This window comes from Protopterus annectens, chromosome 1.part2 (assembly GCF_019279795.1).
Source record: "Protopterus annectens isolate FY-2018-M chromosome 1.part2, PAN1.0, whole genome shotgun sequence".
NCBI classification, from domain to species: Eukaryota; Metazoa; Chordata; order Ceratodontiformes; family Protopteridae; genus Protopterus; species Protopterus annectens.
The window spans coordinates 535,343,365-535,367,888 of NC_056727.1; the positions used below are offsets into that span (position 1 = coordinate 535,343,365).

A 24,524-nucleotide genomic window follows, 5' to 3' on the forward strand; every position below is an offset into this window, starting at 1 on the left:
ATTGGATGGGGTTAATTGATGGGATACTTGAAATGGAGTTGTTTTTTTACGGCAGTACTGCAGTCTGATGAAGCGTTTGTTATACGTGAAAGCGCTTACTATATCTGCAGTTTACTATTAAAGCTGTTTGAAATACAGTTCACTGTGGTGAGCCTTGTTTTATACTGGCACGATATTTAAAACCCATTTGTCCTGGGTAATGTGTTCCCAGTTTTTGAAGTGCAGACCAATCTTTCCGCCTAAAAAAGCATTCAGTTGGGAAGTGCTTGGAAATTTTAAAAGCAAATCATTGAGACAGTTTACCATAGGGGGAAGTCTTACTTCTCCCTGATTTGGGTGCAGAAACCCCCTACTGCTTAGTCTTGGGTGTCCCCTGGGACTGAAACCTGGCGTTTCTGCTGTGTCTGGGATTGGCTTGAGAAGACCTGGAAGGGCTGGAAAGGACCAATTCTTAAAGGGCCAGTGCCTACTAAATCTAGAAGGCTGAACCTGTAAGAAATCTTTAAGTTTGCATAGATTTAGCTTTATCTTCCATCTTTTTAAGAACTTCCTCAGCCTTGTTGCCAAACAGGCGGTCCTGATTTAAGGGAGCATCCAACAATTCAGCTTTAACATGATCAGGCAAAGACTGCTCCTTAAGCCAAGCATGCCTTCTGAGCACAGACCCAGTAACAACAGCCCTGCAAAAGGCCTCCAATGAATCAAATCCACATTGCAAAGTAAGTTTTTCAACCTGTTCAGCAGAATGCATTAAAACTTGTAATTCTTTATTTTCCGCAGAGTCAGGAATCAACATCATTTTCTGTTTAAGCAATATATGAAACTGGCAGTTTAAAGCCCTAATGGACAAGGCTGCAGAAGTGTAAACCTTCTTACCCATTCTATCCAGCTCCCTGGAGTCTCTATCAGAAGGGGTAGGATTTTTAGCAGTAGAAGCCTTAATGCCCTTGGGTCCCTGTGAAATAGTCTCTGGATCTGATTCTTAAAAAGGAATTTGTGTGAATCAGGAACCCTGTAATATCTGTCAGGTTTTCTGGGAGCAGGAGGCAAAGAATCAGGGGCCAAACTAGATTTCGAAAAAGCATCAACAATGTCTAGTACAGGAGGAATAGCTAAAGGCCTATGCTGAGGCAGGAGTAAGAAATCCCTAAGCCTCTTTTTTGAATCGGAGAAATCTTGGCTTTCCCAGTGGAAATGCTCCCCAAGAGTATATAAAGTTTCACCAAAAGAAAAATCCTCTGGAACGAAAGCAGAGGGAATAGAGTCCTCTGCATCAGAATCCTCATAAGTAGATAAGGGAAAATCCAGATCATCAGAAGAATCAAAATCCTGGTCAGAAGATTCATAAACAACTTCAGTCCTAGGTCTCTTTGAAGGGGGAGGTTGGCTTCCCCTGATTAGTTATACGATCTTCAGCCATTCTTATCATTTGTTTTTTAGGCACAGAGGCCTGAGCATGCGGCCTGGGCGTCTTTTTTTAGGCATGGTTCGAGATTTAGGCCTAAATGAAGAAGGAGGCATCAGTTTAATATGCAAGTTCGTAGGCCTGAATTCACCCTCAGAAGCCAGTGCCTGCACAGCAGCTCCAGACCCATCCAAAGCAGAGACATCCGCAGGTTCCACAGTTGAAGCATCTCGCGGCATGCCAGACTCCGAATGTGTCTCAGTAGAGGCCTGCGAATCAGAAGTAGCGGGTATCAGGGGCTGCGAAAGCACCAGAGTACCGGCGAACTGGCTTGGGAGAAGCGCCGTCGACAGTTTTGGACATTGGCGGCTTGTCTGTCTTTATCTTTGCATTTTTTCGGAATCCCGGTAGTCGAATGGCTAACAGACGACATTTCTGGATAATTAAACAGAGACTTGAAATATTTAGAGGCGAAAATATACCGATGACAGATAGTGTGCTGATTAAATAAAGCACAAAACTGACAGCAAGGCACGTCGTGGTCAGGGCCCAGGCAAGGAATACAGTACGAATTAAAATCTTTATGAGGTATTTGCTTTCCACAAGTAATGCAATTATTAACTTTTACTGACATCAGTAAGGAGCAAGAAAAAGTTTCCCCAATGGGGTACTTAGCTTTAATTGAAGACTTTGGTTCTGAAACTCGAAAACGAAAATTTCAGGAGTCGGCCGACCGGCACTTGCGAAAGTACAGTTGTGTACCTACCATAAATGTAGATGTTGAGTGTATTCACTATTGCAGTCATTACACTTGGGTTATCGTGCTAGCAGGCTACCCGCAGTCGGCCTGAATTCCAAGGTCCTGGTCCGGTGTCGGTTGCTGTCGCCTCTTCCCGGACGTCAGTGCGCCAGGGGTATACAAGATGCAGCAGACACAATTTTCTTCAGTTTTTCTTGCCCCAGATGTCAGGTGCCCCCAAGAAGGTAGGCAATACATATTGCTTATAAAAAACATACACAAATAAATAATACCTTCATCTACAAGCAAATACACCACATCGGTTGTATAGGATAAAGTATAGATAAGTCCCAGCAAAGAAAGGGGAAAGGTGGGTGGGTAACCTAGACTGCAACACTGAATACACTCGAACATCTACATTTATGGTAGGTACACAACTGTACTATGTTCATCGTGTTTCACTGTTGCAGTCATTATACTTGGGTTGAATCCCAAAGCTGAGGTTGGGCGGCTGGGTCTAAACAGAATTAGGAGTGGCTATGAGGCCCTGCAGAACTGCAGTGGCAAAGCCTGCTCTGGATTTAGAGTAAAGAGGTAAGTGATGGTGCTTGGTATAAGTGTGCACTGAACTCCAAGTTGCAGCCTCCAAAATTTCCTTGGTTGGCACTCCTCAGAGAAAGGATACTGATGTGGCTGCTACCCTGGTAGAATGTGGCCTAATATTCTTAGGCACTGATTTGTCATGCGGTGCATAGCAGAAATGAATGTAGTGTCCTATCCATTTTGAAATAGTCTGCCTTGAAATAGCCTTTCATTGTGATCCTGCAACATATGCCACAAAAAGTTGCTCAGTTTTTCTGAAAGCTTTTGTTTTGTCCAAGTAGAAGCGTAGCTGCCTGTGTATGTCCAAAGAGTGCAGAAGTCTCTCCCCTTTATTCTGAGGATTTGGATAAAAAGTTGGCATATGAATGGTTTGGTTAAGAGCCACACTGGATACTACCTTTGGCATAAATGTTGGGTTTTCCTTCGAGAAACCCTGTCCGGATGAAAAATGATAAAGGGTTCCACTGCCATTAATGCCTGTAACTCAGACTCTTCTTGCTGAAGTTATTGCTAGGAGCAGAGCAGTTTTCCATGATAAGAGTATTGGCTGGCTCAAAAGGAGGCAGCGTGAGCTTTTCCAAGACAAAGTTGAGGTCCCATGTAGGTATCGGTGTTCTCCTTGGGGGTCTTAAGTTTTTGGCCCCTCTGAGGTACTGTCTTAGCAGTGGATGTGAGAAAATAGGAGGTTCCATATTGTAATGAGCTTAAATTGCAGAGGCATGGATCTTAATTGATGAGAAGGATAGGCCTTTGTCCAGCATCTCAAGTTAGGTATTGTAAAATCTGAGGAATATTTGGAACAAGCAGTTCAAGTCCTTGTGCCTGGTTCCAAGGACAGAATCTCTTCCATTTTTCTGCAAAAGATTTCCTGGTGCTGGGCCTCCTGGCTTCCAAAATGACATCCATAACTGCTTTAGAGCGAGGTGTGTTCTGAGTGGTTATATTATTCGCCATGCAGCCAGACTTAAAGGTTCTGAGCTGGCTGTGCAGGATCTGATTGTTTTGTTGGGTCAGAAGATGAGGAATTTGAGGTAAAGTCCGGGCTGGGCCTTGAGACAAACTCTTTAGGATTGGGTACCAGTACTGGCGTGGCCAGTCTGTGGCAATCAGAATCATTTTTGGCTTCTCTTGTCTGACTTTTAGGAGTACCTTGGGGAGGAGAGGCAGTGGTGGAAAGGTATAAACTGTTAGGGTTTTCCAGCTGAATGATACAGCATCCACCTTCCATGCTTGTGAGTGATAAGTCCTTGTGCAGAATCTCTGTAGTTGGCAGCTGTGAGGGGAGGCAAATAGATCTATGTCTGGGCATCCCCATTTCCTTGTTATCATGCAGAAGACTTGTGGATCTAGTTTCCACTCGTGATGATCCATGAGGTTTCTGCTTAGTTCGTCTGCCAGAGTATTTTTCTTTCCTGGCAGGAATTGTGCCTGCAGATGTACTTGATAGATCAGTGCTGTGCTCCACAAAGTCATGGCTTGCCTGCAGAGGGGGTAGGAATGTGTGCCCCCTTGCTTGTTTATGTACCACATGACTGTAATATTGTCCGTCTATAGCAATAGTTGTCCTGGATGCAGTAGATCCTTGAAAGCTGTCAGAGCATTCTGTACAGCTAGCATCTCTTTTAGATTGATATGAAGATGCATTTGGGTCTGCGGGCCAAGTGCTTTGAATACATTTTCCCACCATGTGTGCCCCCCAGGCATAATCCGAAGCATCTGTTGTTAGTGTCTACCTGGCTGTGGGTAAAGTGAAAGGCTGTCCCTTGTTGTGTCGACAGGCCAGTGCCCACCATTGAAACTCTTGTTGCAGGCAGGGAATGAGAGTTATTGTTTCCAGGCTGTGGCAATGTTGAGTCCAAACATTCTTTAGATACCATTGTAGCTTCCTCATATGCAGTCTTGCATATGGAATTTGCTGGATGCAGGATCCCATGAAGCCCAAAGCCTGCAGAATTTTTCTTGCAGGTAGCTGGGTCTTTGTTGCCATCATTTGAAAGTAATGAGTCAGTTGCCTTTGTTTGTCTAGCGTGAGATAACTCATCTGGGCAGTTGTATTTAAGCTTGCACCCAGGAATATTACCTCTTGAGAGGGCACTAGTTTTGATTTATTTTCCTTTACTGTGTACCCTAGGAATATTAGTAATCTTCTTACAAACGCCAGTTGCTTTAGTAGAATGTCCTTGCTCTCTGCTTGAATAAGACAGTCGTCCAAATATGGATATATTTGAATTCCTTTTCCATTTCTTTATCATGCTGAAGACTTGTGGATCTAGTTTCCATTCGTGAGGATCCATAAGGTTTCTGCTTAAGTCGTCTGCCAGTGTATTTTGTTTTCCTGGCAGGAACTGAGCACCTAGGAATGTTATCTTTTGAGAGGGTACCAGTTGCGATTTCTTTTCGTTTATTGTGTACCCTAGGCATGTTAGAAGCTTTTTCACAAACGACAGGTGTCGTAGAGGAGTGTCCTTGTTCTCAGTTTGAATGAGACAGTCGTCCAAGTAAGGATATATTTTGAATTCTTCTTTGTCTGCAAAATGCAATTACTGGTGCCAGGCACTTTGTAAAGACCCTGGGTGCAGTAGATAAACCAAAGGGCAGTGCAGAGAAATGGTAATGCATTAAGCCAGCCTTGAATCGGAGGTATCTTCTGCACGACTGTCTTATTGGGACATGCAGGAGTGCCTCTCTTAGGTCTAATGTCACCAGCCAAGCATTCTTGCCCAGCATGGGCAGAAGCTGCTGCAAGGTCAGCATTTTGAATTTTGGAATGTCCAGGTATGTTTTCAAAATCTGTAAGTCCAGTACTGGCCGCCAGGACTTGTCCTTTCTGGGTACCAAGAACAGTCTTGAGTAAAAACCTTGTCCTTGTTCCTATTCCGGTAAATGGCCCCCATATCCGTGAGGGACGTAACCAGTTTCTGTGTCTCTGCCCATTGATTTTTTGGCAGATCTGGCCATCCATCTGCCATTGGCAGAGTATGGAAATGGAATCTGTATCCCTGTGATACTATGTTTAGTACCCATTTGTCCTGTGTTATTAACTGCCAATTTGGAGCAAAAAGTGCTAATTTTCCCCCTAGGGGTGCTGCCAAAAGATAAGTGCTTGGTGAAGGCAGAGGGAAGTCATTGGGACTGTTTTCTGTAGGTTTGCGCTTTATCTCCTCCAGCTTTGGAGGTAGAAGCACCCCATTGCTTTGACCTATATGAATCTTGTGCCTGGTATCTGGAACCCTTAGGGCATCTGGACTTGCCTCTTTCAGCTCTGTCTGACACAGGAAAGGACCAATTTTTTTGTAGGCCAGTGTCTACTGAATCTTGGTGCCTGCACTTGTAAGTCTTTTACAGTTTGCATAGACTTAGCTTTGTCTTCCATTTTCTTTAAAACCTATTCTGCCTTAATACCACACAGAGTATCATGCTGTAAAGGTGCAGAGTAATTTAGCTTTAACATGATCAGGCAAATTTTGTTCCTTTAACCAGGCATGCCTCCTAATCACAGATCCAGTAACTGCGGCCCTGCAGGAGGTCTCTAAGGAATTAAACCACATTGCACATTATGCTTTCCAACCTGTTCAGCTGCATGCAATAATTCCTGCAATTCTTTATTTTCTGCACATTCAGAAATCAACATAATTTTCTGTTTCAGCAATCCCATAACATGTTTTTGATACTTGAGCATTAGAAACTAGCATTTTAAGGCCCTAATTGCCAAGGTTGCAGATGTATAAATCTTTTTTCCCCCATCTATCCAGTGCCCTTGAATCTTTGTCAGAGAGGGTAGGATTTTTTGCTGTTGAGGCTTTAACTCTCTTTGGACCCTGTGAAATAGTTTTGGGATCAGCAGCAGGGTTTCTAAATAAAAATTTGTGAGAGTCTGGGACTCTGTAATATACGTCTAAAACAGGGGGGTATGGCTAAAGGCCTGTGCTGAGGGAGAAGGAGGAAATCCCTGAGCCTCTTTTTTGATTCTGAGAAATCTTGACTCTCCCAGTGAAAATGCTCCCTCAAAGTATGCAAGGTTTCCCCAAATGAATAATCCTCAGGTGGTGATGCAGATGGTTATAGACTCCTCTGCATCAGAATTCCTCATAGAGAGGTATAGATAATTCCTGACCAGAAGAGGAATCAGAAGAAATAGAAACCTGATCTGAAGATTCATAATCAGTGTCTTGCCTAGGCCTCTTATCTGGAGGGGGATGGGAACCCCTGATCAAGGTAACCAAGTCTTCAGCCATTTTGATCATCTGTTTCTTAGGCACAGAGGCCTGTGCACGTGGCTCATGCATCAGTTTTTTAGTTTTAGAAGTTGCTTTTGTCTTTGGTTTTGCAGCTGTTGGTTTGACATAAAAATGTTGAGGCCTGAATACACCCTCCGAAGCCGGTACCTGCTCAGTGGCTCCGGACCCATCCGAGGGAGATACATCCATGGGTCCAATAATTGGAGTATCTCGCAGCATGCCCGACTCCACATGGGTGTCGGTAGGGGCCTGCGACTCCAACGTAGCAGGCATCCGGGGCTGCAAAAGCACCTCACTAAGTACTGGCAATTGGCTTAGGAGAAGCTTCGTCGGTTTTGGACCTTGACTGTCTCTCTCTGTCCTTTTCTTTTTATGTACTCCGGTAGTCGAATTGCTATCAGACGACATATCTGGGTAGTTAAATCCGTTTCCAAAATACTTTGAGGCAAAAATATACTGATGCTTAATAGTGTGTTGGTTAAATCTAGCACAAAACCGACAGCCAGGCACGTTGTGATCAGGGCCTAGGCAAGGAATACAGTATAAATGGAAATCCTTATGAGGTATTTGCTTCCCACAAGTAATATAATTATTAACTTTTTCTGACATCGGTATGGAGCAAGAAAAAAGTTTCCCCAACGGGGTACTTAGCTTTAGTGAAGACTTCGGTTCTGAAACTCAAACTGGAATATTTCAGGAGTCGGCTGACCGGCACTTAAATGCTTCTGCTTCGGGCACCGCATGGCAAGAAAGAATAAAGAAAATGGCGGCTGCTTGTTTTATACCCCAGATGACCTGACGTCATGGAAGAAAAGACAGCAACTGACGCAGGACCCAAGACATTGGAATTCAGGTCGACTGAGGGCAATTCAGGTCGACTGAGGGCAATCTGCCAGCAGATTACCCAAATGCAATGACAGTAACAGTGAAACACGAAGAACATCTGACAACTAGCTTAATGGGAGCGTCGTCGGTAGGTTTGGACCTTTGCGGTCTGTCTGTATCTTTACTTTTTTTGGAAGATCTGCTGTCGGATGGCTTACCAAAGCCATATCGGAATTTGAGGACTGTAAGCGAAAATATCTAGCTACAATAAAGGCCCGACGATGTATAGTTCTGGCGTTGAACAAAGCACAGAAACAACAGCGGGGGGTGTCATGGTTTGGGCCTAAGGAAGTGTCGCAATAAGAATGAAAGTCTCGGTGTGCTATTTGCTTTCCACAGGCATGACAATTGATAACTTTTTCTGCCATCGGTTAGTGCAAGAAAAAAGGATCCCAAACAGGGTACTTAGCTTTAGAAGACTTCAGCTTCAACTTGGAAAACGAAACTCAGGTAGTGGACGACTGGCACTTGTGTGAACTGCTTTTGCTTCGGGCTCCACGGCAAGAAAGACTGATGTAATGGCGTCAGCTGCCTTACTTTATACTACTGATGACCTGACGTCAGTCCTGAAGCGACAGCAACCGATGCAAAAATACTACTAAGCCTCTGGTATTCGGGCCAGCCGAGGGCTACCCTGGCAGGGATAACCCTAATGTGATGACTGCAACAGTGAAACATGAAGAACATCTTACATAACTTGCTTGAAATATCTGAAATAAAAAAAAAAAGGCAAACACTAACAAATACGTTTCTAACAATAACATAAAACACCCTTACCATACATTAATTTTCTTCTCAAACAACTTGATATTGTTGAGATGTGTGACTGCTCTTTCCACAGCATACTCGTCTCCCATTTCTATTAAGGCATTGCCTGGAATAGTCTTCATAAATTTCACCTACAGAAAAATGTACTTCGTAAATCAGTAAAGTGATAATTCAGATATGCAATTTAAACAGTAAACTTAACAAAATCATTTGACTGTTATAGAGATGTAGTCTCCCTTTCTACTCAAACATTGCAACACTACAACTTAAATGACAGAAGGAGATAAATAAGCCTAGTCAAATTTTAAAGTACATTCCACCTCCCCTCCACCCCTACATTCCACTTACCATTTTTCACCTGCCTAAGGCTGCCTTGAATGACACTGTGGGTTTCCTCTCTACCACTTATTCCAGTAACCCACTACATGCCTTCACAACCTTCTAAGTGAAGTATTTTTTCAAAGATCAAAGTAGTAGTAAGCCCCTAAATATGATGCCTGCTCAAAATGACCCTTTAATATCTCCCTGATATGATCTTAATATCAACCCCCCCTCCAATCTCTTTTGGTTGTAAGTGAGAAAAGTTTTAGTTCCTTTAATCTCTGGTAATATTCCTTTCCCTCCATCCCATGGATTTTTTGGGAAACAGCTATGCCATTATCACACACATTCTGTTGCACATCTGGTTATTTTGAAGTCAGTCAACTCAGTTATCCCAAAAAAATTAAAAATGTTTCAAGTCCTTAGCATGAGGTTCTTGTGGAGTCCATTCAGCAACATTATGCCCTTTTCATAGGTCCACAGGATGATACTCGGCTACTGACCCGGAGGCACTTATAAGCCTAGCCAAGAATTTCGCCCATGTTCCCTCAAAGTTAAGTATCTGTTTCCCCTGTCCAGCAGAGACACAGGTGGGATCCCACGGGAATATTTTCTGTTTTACATCCAGTCATCCTGGTTCCTCTTAAAATGGGCTACAGAGGTACTCTGCTTGACATGGAGAGGGAGTCTACTCCACTGATGGAGTCTTTGGGACACACAAATCTTTCCTGCCAACAAGTTCTACTAATGTAACTGACCAGGTTAAGGCCCTGTGTGCAGGTTGCGTGAGTGGAAGTTACCTTATGGATATGCAGCAACTCCATCAAGGCTGGGTCTGAAATGGCCTTGTATGCCAGACACAGGTCACCTCTGAGCAGTCTGTATGAGACTGAGTAGAGGAACATGGCTTTTAGCCTACCTGTATAGGATAGGTGTTTGAGACCCTGGATTTCCTGGTTAGGAACCTTTGTGATCTCTCCAACTGCAGCATGTGCTTTTTCCTTACCTGTCCTCCAGAAAGTACAGTTTTGTACCTACCATAAATGTAGATGTTCGAGTGTATACCCTTGCTGCAGTCATCACACTTTGAAGACTTCGGACTGAAATTCGATTCGAAAATCGCAGGTGTCGGCCGACTGGCACTTGCGAACTGCTTCTGCTTCGGGCACCGTGCGGCAAGAAAGACTGAAAAAAATGGCGTTGGATGCCTCTTATATACCACTGAAGCACTGACGTCAGGGAAGAAGTGACAGCAACCGAAGCCGGACCAAGACTTTGGAATTCAGCCCGACTGCGGGACCGCCTGACGACAGGATAACCCAAGTGTGATGACTGCAGCAGGCTAACACGATGAACATCAGCACATAGTACTTAAAGTATAGTCTAACCATGGTCCTCTAGAAAAGCAGAAGCTGTAGTCAAAATCAAGGCCCTGTAGAGTAGCAGAATTATGTACTACTCCAGACACCCCCCCATTCCCCCCCCCCCCAGGATTCACAGCAGCAATCTGTTCCTGCCACTGCCTCTTGTTCTGCTCCTGCTGGTGCAAATGCAGATGTGAACACCCTCTTATTACCCCGTTGAAACCAATGTCAATTCTCCCAGCAGATACTTCACACTAAAGGTGTTGTGGCTGACATGCAGTACTTCCCAGTGGATACTTCATCCTAAGGGTGCTGTGACTGACATGCAATACTTCCCAGCGGATACTTCACCCTAAGGCTGCTGTGGCTGAAGTACAATACTTCCCCTAAGGGTGCTGTGGCTGATGTGCAATACTTCCCAAAAGATACTTCTCCCAAAGGGTATTGTGGACGACATGCAATACTTCTTAGTGGATACCTTACACTAAGGGTGTTGTGGCAGACATATAGTACTTGCCAGCAGATACTTCACCTTAAGGGTGTTGTGGCAGATGTGCAGTACTTCCCAGCAGACATCTCACACTAAGGGTGCTATGGAAGTGCAGTACTTTGCATTTGTCTAAACTGCACCTCAACTGTTGCAACTCTGTATAATCAGTAAAAAGCCTGACCTTGTGTTTTATTCCCTCATATATTTCTGACACACACACACACACACACACACACACACACACACACACACACACACACACGGTTATATGTTTAGAATAAACAAGAATAGTATCACTTTCTGCTGGATTCTGGCCTGTGCTGATGATCGGATGCTACACAGACATAATGACTGGCAAGGGTAAAATATACAAAAAGTACAGTTTTGTACCTACCATAAATGTAGATGTTAGAGTGCTAATACAGCTGCAGTCATAACAGATGGGTTCTCCTGCCATCAGGCGGGTCCTCGGTCGGCCGAATTCCAAAGTCTAGGTCCGGCGTCGGTTGTCTTCACTTCTTCCCTGACGTCAGTGCGACAGGGGTATAAAAGAACCAGCCAACGCCATTTTCTTCAGTTTTTCTTGTCCCAGATGTCAGCTGCCCCCAGAATGAAGGCAATACATAAATTTGTGTAATAAAGCAATGCCATATAATCAAAATACAGTAGTGCAAGCAAATACATCAAGAATGAATACCCCAATCAGGTTGCATGAGGAGATGTTAGCCAATGGGCCTGTCCCAAGTGGGGAAGGAGGGAGGGAAACCTGGACTGCAGCTGTATTAGCACTAACATCTACATTTATGGTAGGTACAAAACTGTACTATGTTCATCGTGCATACAGCTACAGTCATAACAGATGGGTAGAATCCCAAAGCTAAGAAAGGGATGGTAGGCACTAGGAGGAGTTAGAATGCCCTGCAAGACTGCAGTGGCAAAGCCCGCTCTAGATTTGGAGTATAGTGGAAGGTGGTAGTGTTTGGAGAAGGTATGCAAAGAACTCCAAGTGGCTGCTTCCAAAATATCTTTGGTAGGAACTCCTCTGAGAAAAGCTGCAGAGGTAGCCGTGGCCCTTGTGGAGTGAGATCTGATGCCTGTAGGTACAGTTTTGCCATGAAAAGAATAGCAAAAGCGTATGCAGTGGGCTATCCATTTTGAGATTGTTTGGAAATTGGCTTTCCTTGAGCTCCTATAGCATAGGACACAAAGAGCTGTTCTGATTTTCTGAAAGGCTTTGTTCTGTCCAAATAATAACGCAGTTGTCTGTGGATGTCCAAGGAATGTAGTAATCTCTCCCCTTTGTTTTGAGGATTAGGATAAAAGGTAGGTAAGTGTATAGCCTGATTTAAAGCTACCTTGGATACCACTTTTGGCATAAAGGACGGGTTGGTTTGTAAGGAAACTCTGTTCTGATGGAAGATTATAAAAGGCTGCACAGCCATGAGAGCTTGTAGTTCTGATACCCTACGAGCTGCGGTAAAAGCCAGAAGGAAAGCTGTTTTCCAGGACAAATACTGCAAATCTGATGAGGCAGCTGGCTCAAAAGGAGGCAAGGTCAGTTTTTCTAGAATGAAATTGAGATCCCAAGCAGGTATTGGTTATTTCCTTGGGGGTTTTAGATTCTTAGCCCCTCTGAGGGGCTGTCTTAAGAGGGGGTGAGAGAATATGGGTGGATCAGTGTTGTACTCTGCAAAAATGGCTGAGGCATGGATTTTGATGGAGGAGAATGAAAGTCCACTGCTTAGCAGCTCAGCTAGATACTGTAATATTTGAGGTAAGTTCAGTTTTCCAGGATCCTGGCCCTTTTTCTCATTCCAGACACAAAACCGTTTCCATTTTGCTGAGTAAGCTTTTCTAGTAGACGGCCTTCTGGCCTCCAAAATGACATCCTGCACCTCCTTGGAGAGTAGGGTCTGTTGTGATGCTAAGGAATCTTCCATGCGGCTAGACTGAGTGTTTTTAGCTGACTGTGAAGAGTTTTGAAGCTGTGCTGAGTCAGAAGAGGAGGCATTAGAGGCAGGGTCCATGGTGGGGAATGTGTCAGGCTCCTCAGGAGTGGGTACCAGTGTTGTCTTGGCCAGTCTGGAGCAATGGGAATCATCTTTGGTCTGTCTGCTCTGGTTTTTAATAGAACTTTGGGCAGCAGAGGAAGAGGTGGGAAGGCATAAACTGTCATTGATGTCCAACTGAAAGAGAGAGCGTCCACACTCCAGGCCTTTGGATGAAAAATCCTTGAGCAGAATTTTGTCAATTGGTGATTTGTGGGAGGCAAAGAGATCTATGTCTGGCCTTCCCCATGCTTGAATTATCTCTGTAAAAATTTGAGGATGCAACTTCCATTCGTGTGGATCTGTCATATTTCTGCTCTGGTTGTCTGCCAGCGTGTTTTCCTTGCCTGGCAAGTACTGTTATGACTGCAGCTGTATGCACGATGAACATAGTACAGTTTTGTACCTACCATAAATGTAGATGTTCGAGTGCTAATACAGCTGCAGTTCAGGTTATGACATCGGTCTGAGGCAAGAAAAGTTTCCCCAACGGGGTACTTAGCTTTCAAGAAGACTTCGGTTGCAAAATTTTCGTAATTTCAGGAGCTGGCCGACCTGCACTTGCGAACTGCTTCTGCTTCGGGCACCGTGCGGCAAGAAAGACTGAAGAAAATGGCGTCGGCTGGTTCTTTTATACCCGTCGCACTGACGTCAGGGAAGAAGCGACGACAACCGACGCCGGACCTAGACTTTGGAATTCGGCCGACCGAGGACCCGCCTGACGGCAGGAGAACCCATCGGTTATGACTGCAGCTGTATGCACGATGAACATCTGTTCAGCATGATGTCTTTTGCAAAAAGAAAGGATGGGTGAGAAGAAAAACATGCTCATCAGCAAAATAAAATCATGCTGACATTTTCTCTTCCCCACCAGATTCAGGTAGGAAAGACAAAGATATACCTCTTAACACTTTTAAACTCGGCCCCTTAGTCCTGAAGACTTTAGACAGTGGCAGTCAAAGTGGAAAAAGTTAGACTAGCACAATATACCATGTACCTGGTTGTCAGAACTTTCTGAACCATTCAAGGACTGAAGACCGGATACAATACCCAGAAATACATTACAGGGGGAAGAGAGATGCAACTGTGTTTAGTGTATAATGCACACAGTTCTAGAACAAATAGCTTCTTTAAATATGAACTAAACCAGTGAATAAACACTGTGCCCACATCTCCCACAACTGATGCCACTGCGCAAGCTAAATTAATTTTCTAAGTTAACTTCTTTACCAAGATCCTGAAAGAAGAAATGTACCTTTGTTCAAAATATCAATGGCTAGGCAGCTAGCTGTTACAGTACAACAGGATAAGAGTGTCTGAAATGTATCTTTTAAAAACACCTCAGTTAGGTATTCTGCATTCTCTTCAACTGCTCCCGATTCTCAACACCCCCTGAGAACAGACTGTGTCCTAGAAAAGGTCACACATACATATACATAGTTGCCCACCATTCTAATGAACCAAACCACTAAGTATAGTGCCTTTAAAGATTTAGTTTCAAAGAACTGGAATAAAAGTTCCTCCCCACCATCTTTCTTCCTGCATTTGGATTAGCATCATGAAGATGCAATAAACAATGGTAACAATTCTGGAAGCTGGACACAGAGTCTCCGTGCTAAGAACTACAAACATTTTTAAATTAGATTTTGGGGTAATAACCGAAATAAATGACTCCTAAATAACCAGAAAGAAAAGTTGTGTAAAATCTTACCATAACCATAAATGTCCTCTTCACTGCTGCAGTATTCTTCACTTGAGGGATATCCTCCACCAGGAGGCGACCAGATGTCGACCAGTATACAAAAGTCTTTACAACTGTAAGGTACGTGGTACTTCATGAGTAGGCTACAGTTAGATATAAAACATAAAAAAGGACGTATGCATGTACCATCCTCAGAACTGAATGCCCCAGGAGGAATGCCAGACTAAGGATTTGAGTTGTCAGAACATCCAGGAAAAGCAAGAGGCCAGTGGGGAAGGCGGGAGGGATAGAATATTGCAGCAGTGAAGAGACTGACATCTATGGTTACAGTAAGATTTTACATAACTTATCTATGTTCTTATATTCACTTGCCGGAATATTCTTCACTTGAGGGAGAGTGTCAAAGCTCAAGAAGAAAGGGGAGGAGGAAGGAGCTCTCAATGAAACCATGTAAAATGGCTTTAGCAAAACCAGTTCTGGATCTGGAAATAGCATCCAGCTTGTAATGTTTGGTAAAGGTATGAAGAGTAGACCAAGTTGCTGCTTCAAGGATAGCACTGTTATCCAATCCTTTCAAGAATGCCTTGTATGAAGCCATAGTTCTGGTGGAATGGGTTTTCACAGAGGAGGGAAGGTTCTTCCCATGCAGCGTGTAGCAAAAGGAAATAGTCTTTAAATATTCAAGAAGAAATAGTCTGCTTGGATGCAGGTAGACCCAGAGCCCTGGGAAGAAAATTAATGACAATTTGATCAGACTTCCTGATAGTCTTGTCCAGGTAAAATCTCAGTTGTCTATAAACATCTAAGGAGAGCAGGATCTTCTCACTGTGGTTTTATGGAGAAGTGAAGGGAAAAAGGCGGGTAGTTGAATGGTTTGGTCAAGGGATAGCTCATTAACCACTCTGGGCATAAGAGGGGTTAGTTCTCAAAAATATACTGTCCTTATGGAAGACCAAGAAAGGGGGGGGGGCAGCCATGAGGGCCTGAAACTCTGACACCCTCCTAGCTGAAGTCGGAGACACTAGCAAAACCCTTTTCCTAGAGCAATGCTTGAGAGAGGCTGAAGCGGGCTCAAATGGGGAAATGTCAATTTCTCCAGAACAAAATTACAGTCCCAAGAAGAAGGGATAAGTTTCTTGGGAGGCCTTATGTGGAAGATGCCTTTAAGTGTTGTACCTCAAACCTGGATGCTGGGGGGTGAAATATAGGCAGACAAGCAGAAACAGCGAACATGTGAGCTTTACTTGATGAAAGAAGCCAAGCAAGCAGAGAGAAATTCACACAAATAGGACAAAGTACAGTTGTGTACCTACCATAAATGTAGATGTTAGAGTGTATTCACTGTTGCAGTCATTACTCTTGGGTTATCCTACTGGCAGGCTACCCACAGCCTGAATTCCAAAGTCCTGGTCTGGCGTCGGTTGCTGTCGCCTCTTCCCTGACGTCAGTGCGCCAGGGATATAAAAATGCAGCAGACGCCATTTTCTTCAGTTTTTCTTGCCCCAGATGTCAGGTGCCCCCAGAAGGGTAGGCTAAAAAATTATGCAATAAAAAAGCATGCACTAAAATAAAACATATTCTTCATCTTACAAGCAAATACACCACATAGGTTGTATAGTATACAGAAGTGCAGATAAGTCCCAGCAACGTAAAGAGGGATGGTGGGTGGGTAACCTTGACTGCAACAGTGAATACACTCGGACATCTACATTTATGGTAGGTACACAACTGTACTATGTTCACCGTGTTTCACTGTTGCAGTCATTACTCTTGGGTTGAATCCCAAAGCTGAGGTTGGGTGACTGGGCCTAAATAGAATTAGGAGTGGCTATGAGGCCCTGCAGAACTGCAGTGGCGAAGCCTGCTCTGGAGTTAGAGTAGAGAGGTAAGTGGTAGTGCTTTGTAAAAGTGTGCACTGAAGTCCAAGTTGCAGCCTCCAAAATGTCCTTAGTTGGTACTCCTCTGAGGAAGGCTGCTGAAGTAGCTGCTGCTCTGGTTGAGTGTGGCCCGATGCCCTTGGATCCTGATTTGCCATGTTGAGAATAGAAGAAACAAATGCAGTGGGCTATCCATTTAGAAATTGTCTGCTTTGAGATTGCTTTTCCTTGAGATCCTGCAGCATATGCCACTAAGAGTTGCTCAGATTTTCTGAAAGCTTTAGTTTTGTCCAAGTAGAAGCGTAGCTGTCTGTGTATGTCCAAAGACTGTAGAAGTCTCTCCCCCTTACTCTGTGGGTTCGGATAAAAGGTAGGCGAATGAATTGTTTAAGAGCCACACTGGACACTACCTTAGGCATAAATGTTGGGTTTGTCCTCAGAGAAACCCTGTCCGGATGGAAAATTATAAAAGGTTCAACCGCCATTAGTGCCTGTAACTCTGAGACTCTTCTTGCTGAACTTATTGCTAAGAGCAGAGCTGTTTTCCATGATAAGAATTTTATCTCAGCTGTATTAGCTAGCTCAAAAGGAGGCAGTGTGAGTTTTTCCAAGACAAAAATGAGGTCCCATGCAGGTATTGGTGCTCTTCTTGGGGGTCTTATGTTCTTGGCCCCTCTGAGGTACTGCCTTAGTAGTGGATGTGAAAAAATAGGTGGGTCCATATTGTAATGAGCTGAAATGGCAGAGGCATGAATTTTAATCGATGAAAAGGATAGGCCTTTGACCAACATCTCAGTTAAGTATTGTAAAATCTGAGGAATATTTGGTACAAGCATGTCAATTCCTTGTGCCTGGTTCCAAGCACAGAATCTCTTCCACTTTTCTGCATATGATTTTCTGGTGCTGGGCCTCCCTGCCTCCAGAATAACATCCATAACTGCTTTGGAGAGAAGTGTGTTCTGAATGGTTACATTATCCGCCATGCAGCCAGATTTAGGGTCTTGAATTGGCTGTGCAGTATCTGATTGTTCTGTTGGGTCAGTAAATAAGGAATTTGAGGCAATGTCCAGGCTGAGCCTTGAGACAAGCTCTTTAGAACTGGGTACCAGTGCTGGCGTGGGCCAGTCTGGGGCAATCAGGATCATTTTTGGCTTCTCTTGTCTGACCTTTAGGAGTACCTTGGGGAGGAGAGGTAGAGGAGGAAAGGCATATACTGTAAGGTTTTTCCAGCTGAATGATAGATCATCCACTTTCCATGCTAGCTTGTGATAAGCCCTTGTGCAGAATCTCTTTATTTGGCAGTTGTGAGGGGAGGCAAATAGATCTATGTCTGGGCGTCCCCATTTCCTTGTTATTATGCTGAAGATCTGAGGATCTAGTTTCCACTCGTGAGGATCCATGAGGTTTCTGCTTAGTTAGTCTGCCAGAGTATTTCTCTTTCCTGGCAGGAATTGAGCTTGCAGGTGTACTTGATAAGTCAGTGCTATGTTCCACAAAATCTTGGCTTGTCTGTAAAGGGAGTAGGAATGCATGCCTCCCTGCTTGTTTATGTCCCACATGACTGTAGTATTGTCCGTCTTTATCAGCAGATGTCCTGGATGAAGGAGATCCTTGAAAGCTGTCAGTGCATTTTGTACAGCCAGCATTTCTTTTAGATTGATATGAAGACGCATTTGGCTTGTGGGCCATGTGCCCTGAATACATTTTCCTGCCATGTGGGCCCCCCAGGCATAATCTGACGCATCTGTTATTGTCTGCCTGGTAGTGGGTAAAGTGAAAGGCTGTCCCTTGTTGTGGTGACAGGCCTGAGCCCACCATCGAAAATCCTGTTGCAGGCAGGGAATGATTGTAATTGAATTTTCCAGGCTGTGGCAATGTCGAGTCCAAACACTTTTTAAGATACCATTGTAGTTTCCTCATATGCAGTTTTGCATATGGAATTAACAGAATGCAGGATGTCATGAAGCCCAAAGCCTGCCGAAGTTTTCTTGTAGATACCTGAGTTTTTGTTGCCAACATTTCGAAGTAAGAAGTCAGTTGCTTTTGTTTGTCTGGTGTGAGATAAGCCATCTGGGCAGTTGTATTTAAGCTTGCACCCAGGAATATTATCTCTTGTGGGGGTACTAGTTTTGATTTCTTTTCGTTTACTGTGTACCCTAGGCAAATTAGTAATCTTTTTGCAAATGCCAGATGTCTTAGTAAAATGTCCTTGTTCTCTGCTTGAATGAGGCAGTCGTCCAAGTAGGGATATATTTGAATTCCTCTTTGTCTGCAAAAAGCAAATTACTGGTGCCTAGCATTTTATGAAGACCCTGGGCGCAGTAGATAAGCCAAAGGGCAGTGCAGAGACTTGGTAGTGCATTGATCCAGCTATGAATCTGAGGTATCTTCTGCAAGATTGTCTGATTGGGACATGCAGGTATGCCTCTTTTAGGTCCAAAGTTACTAGCCAAGCCTTGTTGCCCAGCATGGGTAGAAGTTGCTGCAGTGTCAACATTTTGAATTTTGGAACATCCAGGAAAGCATTTAGAGAAGACAGGTCCAGTATTGGCCTCCAGGCTTTGTCCTTTCTGGGTACCTAGAAAAGTCTTGAGTAAAATCCTTGCCCCTGCTCTTGCTGTGGTACTTTTTGAATAGCCCTCATGTCCATGAGAGCAGAAATTTGTTTTTGTGCCTCTGCCCATTGATTGTGTGGCAGGTCTGGCATACCTTTTGGCCTTGGGAGGGTGTGAAACTGGAACCTGTAACCCTGAGAAACAATATTCAGTACCCATTTGTCCTGGGTGATCATGTGCCAACTTTGTGAGAAAAGTGCCAGTCTTACCCCAAGGGTGCTGCCAAAAGGTAAGTGCTTGGCATTGGTAGAGGAAAGTCATTGGGACAGTTTCCTATAAGGTTGTGATTTATCTTCTCCTCTTTTGGGGGCTGAAGCACCCCATTGTTTAGGCCTATATGAGCCTTGGTGCTGAGATCTGCCTCTTGGGCATCTGTATCTGCCTCTTTGTGGCCTGTCGGACACTGGAAAGGACAAATTTTTTAGAAGGCCAGTTCCTGCTAAATCTGGGTGGCTGAACCTGTAAGAAATCTTTACTGTCTGCATTGACTTTGCTTTATCCTCCATTTTCTTTAACACCTCTTCTGCCTTAACACCAAACAAAGCATCATGCTGTAATGGAGCATCCAATAATTTTGCTTTAACATGATCAGGTAAACTCTGTTCTTTTAACCAAGCATGCCTTCGAATGACAGAACCTGTAACTGCGGCTCTGCAGGAAGCCTCAAGTGAATCAAAGCCACATTGCAAAGTACGTTTTCCCACCTGTTCAGCTGCATGCAAAAAATCCTGCATTTCCTTGTTTTCAGGATATTCAGAGGTTGTAAGCATTTTCTGTTTTAGCAGAGACATTAGGTATTGTTGATATTTAAGCATGTGAAACTGGCAATTTAAAGCCCTTACAGCTAAAGAAGCAGAGGTGTAAACTTTCCCCCCCCATCTGTCAGGAACAGGGTTTTTTGCAGTGGAAGCCTCGACCCCTTTGGGACCCTGAGAAATTGTTTCTGGATTCAGAAAATACGTCATCAACAATATTTAGCACCGGAGGGATAGCAAGAGGCCTGTGCTGAGGCAATAAAAGAAAGTCTCTAAGCCTTTTCTTGGATTCTGAATAATCCTGGCTCTCCCAATGGAAATGCTCCCTCATGGTGTGCAGGGTTTCCCCAAAAGAGTAGTCTTCAGGAGGAGAGGCTGAAGGAATAGATTCTTCAGCATCAGAGTCCTCATAGGGAGGAAGAGAATATCCCTGTTCTGAAGAGGAATCAGAAGAAATAGAAACCTGGTCAGAGGAGTCATAGTCAGTGTCTTGCCTAGGCCTTTTATTTCGAGGGGGGATGGGAACCCTTGATCAAAGTAATTAAGTCCTCGGCTCTTAGACTTTGCCTTGGCTACTGAAGTGGTCTTGATAGTAAGCTGTATAGGTCTGAAAACACCCTCAGAAGCCAATGTCTGCTCAGCGACTCCGGACCCATCTCAGGGAATAGTTTCCATAGGCCCAATACCTACAGTTTCCAGAGGCCTAGTTGTCTCCACGTGAGAGTCGGAGGCAGCCTGTGGCTCTGAGGTAGCGGGTGTCAGGGGCTGCGAAAGCGCCTCACTGAGAACCGGCGACTGGCCTAGAAGAGGCTTCGTCGGTTTTGGACCTCGGATGCCTGTCCTTTTCTTTGTCCTTGCGCTTTTTATGAACTCTGGCCGTCGGTTATTCTGACTGCATTATATAGTTAAACCTTTGGCCAAAGTAATGTAAAGCAAAATCAAACAGACGCTTAATAGTGCGTTGGTTGAATCTAGCACAAAACCGACAACTACCAAGGTCGTGGTCAGGGCCTAGGCAAGGAATACAGCAAGAATGAAAATCCTTATGAGGTATTTGCTTCCCACAAGAAATACAATTAACTTTTACTGACATCGGTCTGGAGCAAGAAAAAGTTTGCCCAACGGGGTACTTAGCTTTATTGAAGACTTCGGATCTGAAATTCAATTTCGAAAATCTCAGGAGTCGGCCGACCGGCACTTGCGAACTGCTTTTGCTTCGGGCACCATGCGGCAAGAAAGACTGAAGAAAATGGCGTCGGCTGCATCTTATATACCCCTGGCGCACTAACGTCAAGGAAGAGGCGACAGCAACTGACGCCGGACCAGGACTTTGTAATTCAGGCCGACTGTGGGTAGCCTGCCAGCAGGATAACCCAAGTGTAATGACTGCAACAGTGAAACACGATGAACATCGGAGCAGCCAAGCTCTGCATTTGGCATTCATAGGGGATGCAAACAGGTCACAGCAAGGCTGGCCCCATCTGCGGAAAATCTTCTCATCTTCGTTTTTGAGAGACCACTCGTGTGGTAACAGAATGGCTCTGCTCAGTTTGTCCGCTATCACATTGGATTTTCCCGGGATATGCGTTGCTATCAGAAAGCGCCCGGTGGACATATCCAACTGCCAAATTTTCAAGGCCTCTTGACACAGGGGGTAAGACTTGGTTCCCCCTTCCTTGTTGATGTACCAGACTACTGACATGTTGTCAATCTGTCCCTAGAGGCAGAAAGTCATAGAAGTGCTGCAACACCAAAAGCACCGCTCTCAGCTCCAGAACACTGATGTGCAACTGTGACTCTGTCTCCGACCAGGTCCCTTGGGTTGTTCTTCCCTGAAAAAGCCCCCCACCCAATCAGAGATGCGTCCATGGTCACCGTGGCTAATGGTAGGGGGAGAACAAATGGTTGATCCACTGTAACTTATTGGCTGGTCAACCACCAGCGAAGAACCTTCTTGCAAGAGTCCGTAATCATGATTAAGAATGACATGGGAAGTTGTTGGTACGACCACTGGGTGAATAGTAACCACTGAAGAATCCTCCTGTGCACACGTCCCAGAGGAACTGCTATGAGCGTAGCTGCCATGGTGCCTAGTAGCTTCAGTACTTGATGGGCTGGTACTTTTCTTCTCTGCAGAATGTCCGAGACCTGGTTTTGGAGATTGGCTATTCTTGTCTAGGGGCAATCTTACTGTGGCGGTGGTAGTGTCTAGTTCTGCTCCGATAAAGGGGATACGCTGCGATGGTGACAATGCAGACTTTTCAAAATTGATAGTGATGCCCAACTGAGAGCAGAGATTGTGTGTGAGATCCCTGTACAGAATTAGTTGATGCCTGGAGGTGACGGTAAGGAGCCAGTCGTCCAGATATGGAAACACTCTGAATTCAAAACGCCTCAAGTGAGCCATAACCACTGCCATGCATTTGGTAAACACTCGGAGGGCAGTGCTCGGAACTGGTTGTGACTGTCTCCCAGCCGGAAACGCACACGATCTCTGGATGGCCTGGCCATTCTGATATGGTAGTACGCATCCTTGAGATCTACAGATTACATCCAATCGCCCACTGAGGAATAGGAGAACAGACTGAAGCATGAACATCCGGAACTTCTTCATTACAAATGCGTTGAGTCTGCTGAGATCCAAGATGGGCCCCCAGTCCCCTGTCTTCTTTGGAACTAAAAAGAATCTGGAGTAAGTTCCGGATCCTATCTGGTCGAATGACTTTTCCTGCAGCCTCTGGATTTCTATGACTGCTTGACCCCTGAGACTTGGTGGAAAGTCTGGGATTTTTTTGCCAGCGGGTGGATTTTCTAAAAATGGAATGATGTACTTCGCTGGTAACGATGCTGTGTACCCAAGAATCTGTTGCAATCCCTAGCCAGGTATCTGGATACAAAGCCAAGCGACCCCTGACTGCCTCCAGAGTAGGACAGTCGGGCCCTCCTTTCAGGAGCGTTGGTAGGGCTTACCAAAGAACTGATCCCCGTCGCCCTGGTTCTGTGGACCCCCTCTGCCACCGGGGCAGTGACTTCCATTATTGCCCCCTCCTCTGCCACTGGAGGGGGGTTCACTACATGTGTCCTGAAAAGCTCCTTGGGACTTTTGGAACCACATTTTTCCACCTTTCTGCCCTTTGGGATATGGTCTGGTAGGGGTGGAAAAACGGACTCCTACGGCAGAGTCTTTCCCTCCTGCTCACACCTAGTGAATGTCTCCTTTACTTTGGGCCCAAAAAGAGAACAGCCATCGAAGGGGGTGTTGACAAAGGAATACTTGAAGGCTTCTGCAAAGGAGCATAAACACATCCAGGACTGTCTCCTAAAAGCTATCGCTGAACCCGCTGCCTGACTCGAACCATCAGCTGCATAGGAAATGAGCCGCATGGACGAGTTCACAATGGAGTTAAGGGTATTAAGTTGTGCTGCCACTTTGTCATAGACAGCTCCATCTGTATTACCCTGCAGAGCATCTCCAAGCTCTTTTAGATCATCTCTTTGAAGATGGGTAAAATTAGTCAAATAGTTAAGCGATCACATAGCAAAGGTCGCAGAACTAAAGATGCGTTTCCCGTATTTGTCCATCTTCCTGGAATCCCTATTAGGAGAATAGACAGTAAAAGAGGTTTCTGACATCTCTTTCTTGGTGGCCGCTGCCACCACCATGGCATCAACGAGGACTTCCTCAGTGAGAAACATTTGGGGGGAGGTGGTAAACTTGCTGGGCCTCCGAGGGACCGGTTCCATAGTATCAGGAGACTCCCACACCGTTCGAGCAACCAATTCCATCAACTTGAAGGGTGGAGTCACCCAGGAGGTGGAAGGTTGAGACCCAAAGGCCTTCAGGAGCACCAACTCATGCTCAGTAGGGCTAATGGACTGCCAGTCACCCCTCTGCTTTAGGACTTCCAGGACATCCGCAAAGGAGATATCCTTCAAGGGGGACTGTGGGGACCCTTCCGATTCCTCTAAGTTGGTGTCTGATGTCAAAGACTCCTGCGGGGAATCTAATTGCCTCTTCTTGCATAGTCTCTTCCTGGGAACCTCATCAGTGGGGGCTTCTGGTGAGGTCTCAGTACAGCAAGGGTCACCCAATGGGGTTACCTGGGGCTCCAGGTCTCGAAGCTTCACAGGGACCTGCGATGTAGAGGCAGAAAGCAGCACTTTAGGGGAGGAAGAGGAGGAACCTGATTATGTACGTGTCTTAGACGACATAACCCTCCTCATGGCATCGAAGGAACCACAGTTTCAATCCAAGGAAGCCGCCGGTTCCGAAGAAGACAGCAACCGCCCTGGCGCCAAGACAGCGGGCTCCGAAGCTCATTCGCGCTGAAGCCCCAAGAGGAAGGGTCGGAACCAACGCATCGGTTCGACTCTCACCCCAGAACCAATGGGAGTGTGCCAGCACCGAGATTCTTCCAATGGAATCGAAGAAGTCAGGGTTGATGGAGCCGAAGGCACTGGAAAGTACAGTTGTGTACACTTACCATAAATGTAGATGTTCTAGTGTATTCACTGTTGCAGTCATTACACTTGGGTTATCCTGCTGGCAGGCTACCCTCAGTCGGCCTGAATTCCAAAGTCTAGGTCCGGCGTCAGTTGCTGTCGCCTCTTCCCTACAGTCAGTGCATCAGGGGTATAAAAGCCCTTACAGCCAAGGTAGCAGAAGTGTGAACTTTTCCCCCCATCTGTCCAGTGCCCTAGAATCCCTATCAGA

At 45.0% G+C, this 24,524-nt stretch overlaps 1 protein-coding gene across 1 annotated transcript in view; it reads right to left on the reverse strand.

Annotated features, from left to right (window-relative positions):
- HNRNPLL (heterogeneous nuclear ribonucleoprotein L like) overlaps positions 1-24,524 on the reverse strand; it is a 1,042,368-nt gene that overhangs the window by 218,103 nt on the left and 799,741 nt on the right. Inside the window, exon 11 of the mRNA XM_044057476.1 lies at positions 8,648-8,769. Coding sequence (XP_043913411.1) covers positions 8,648-8,769 — 122 coding nt within the window. The remainder of the gene's footprint in view (positions 1-8,647; positions 8,770-24,524) is intronic.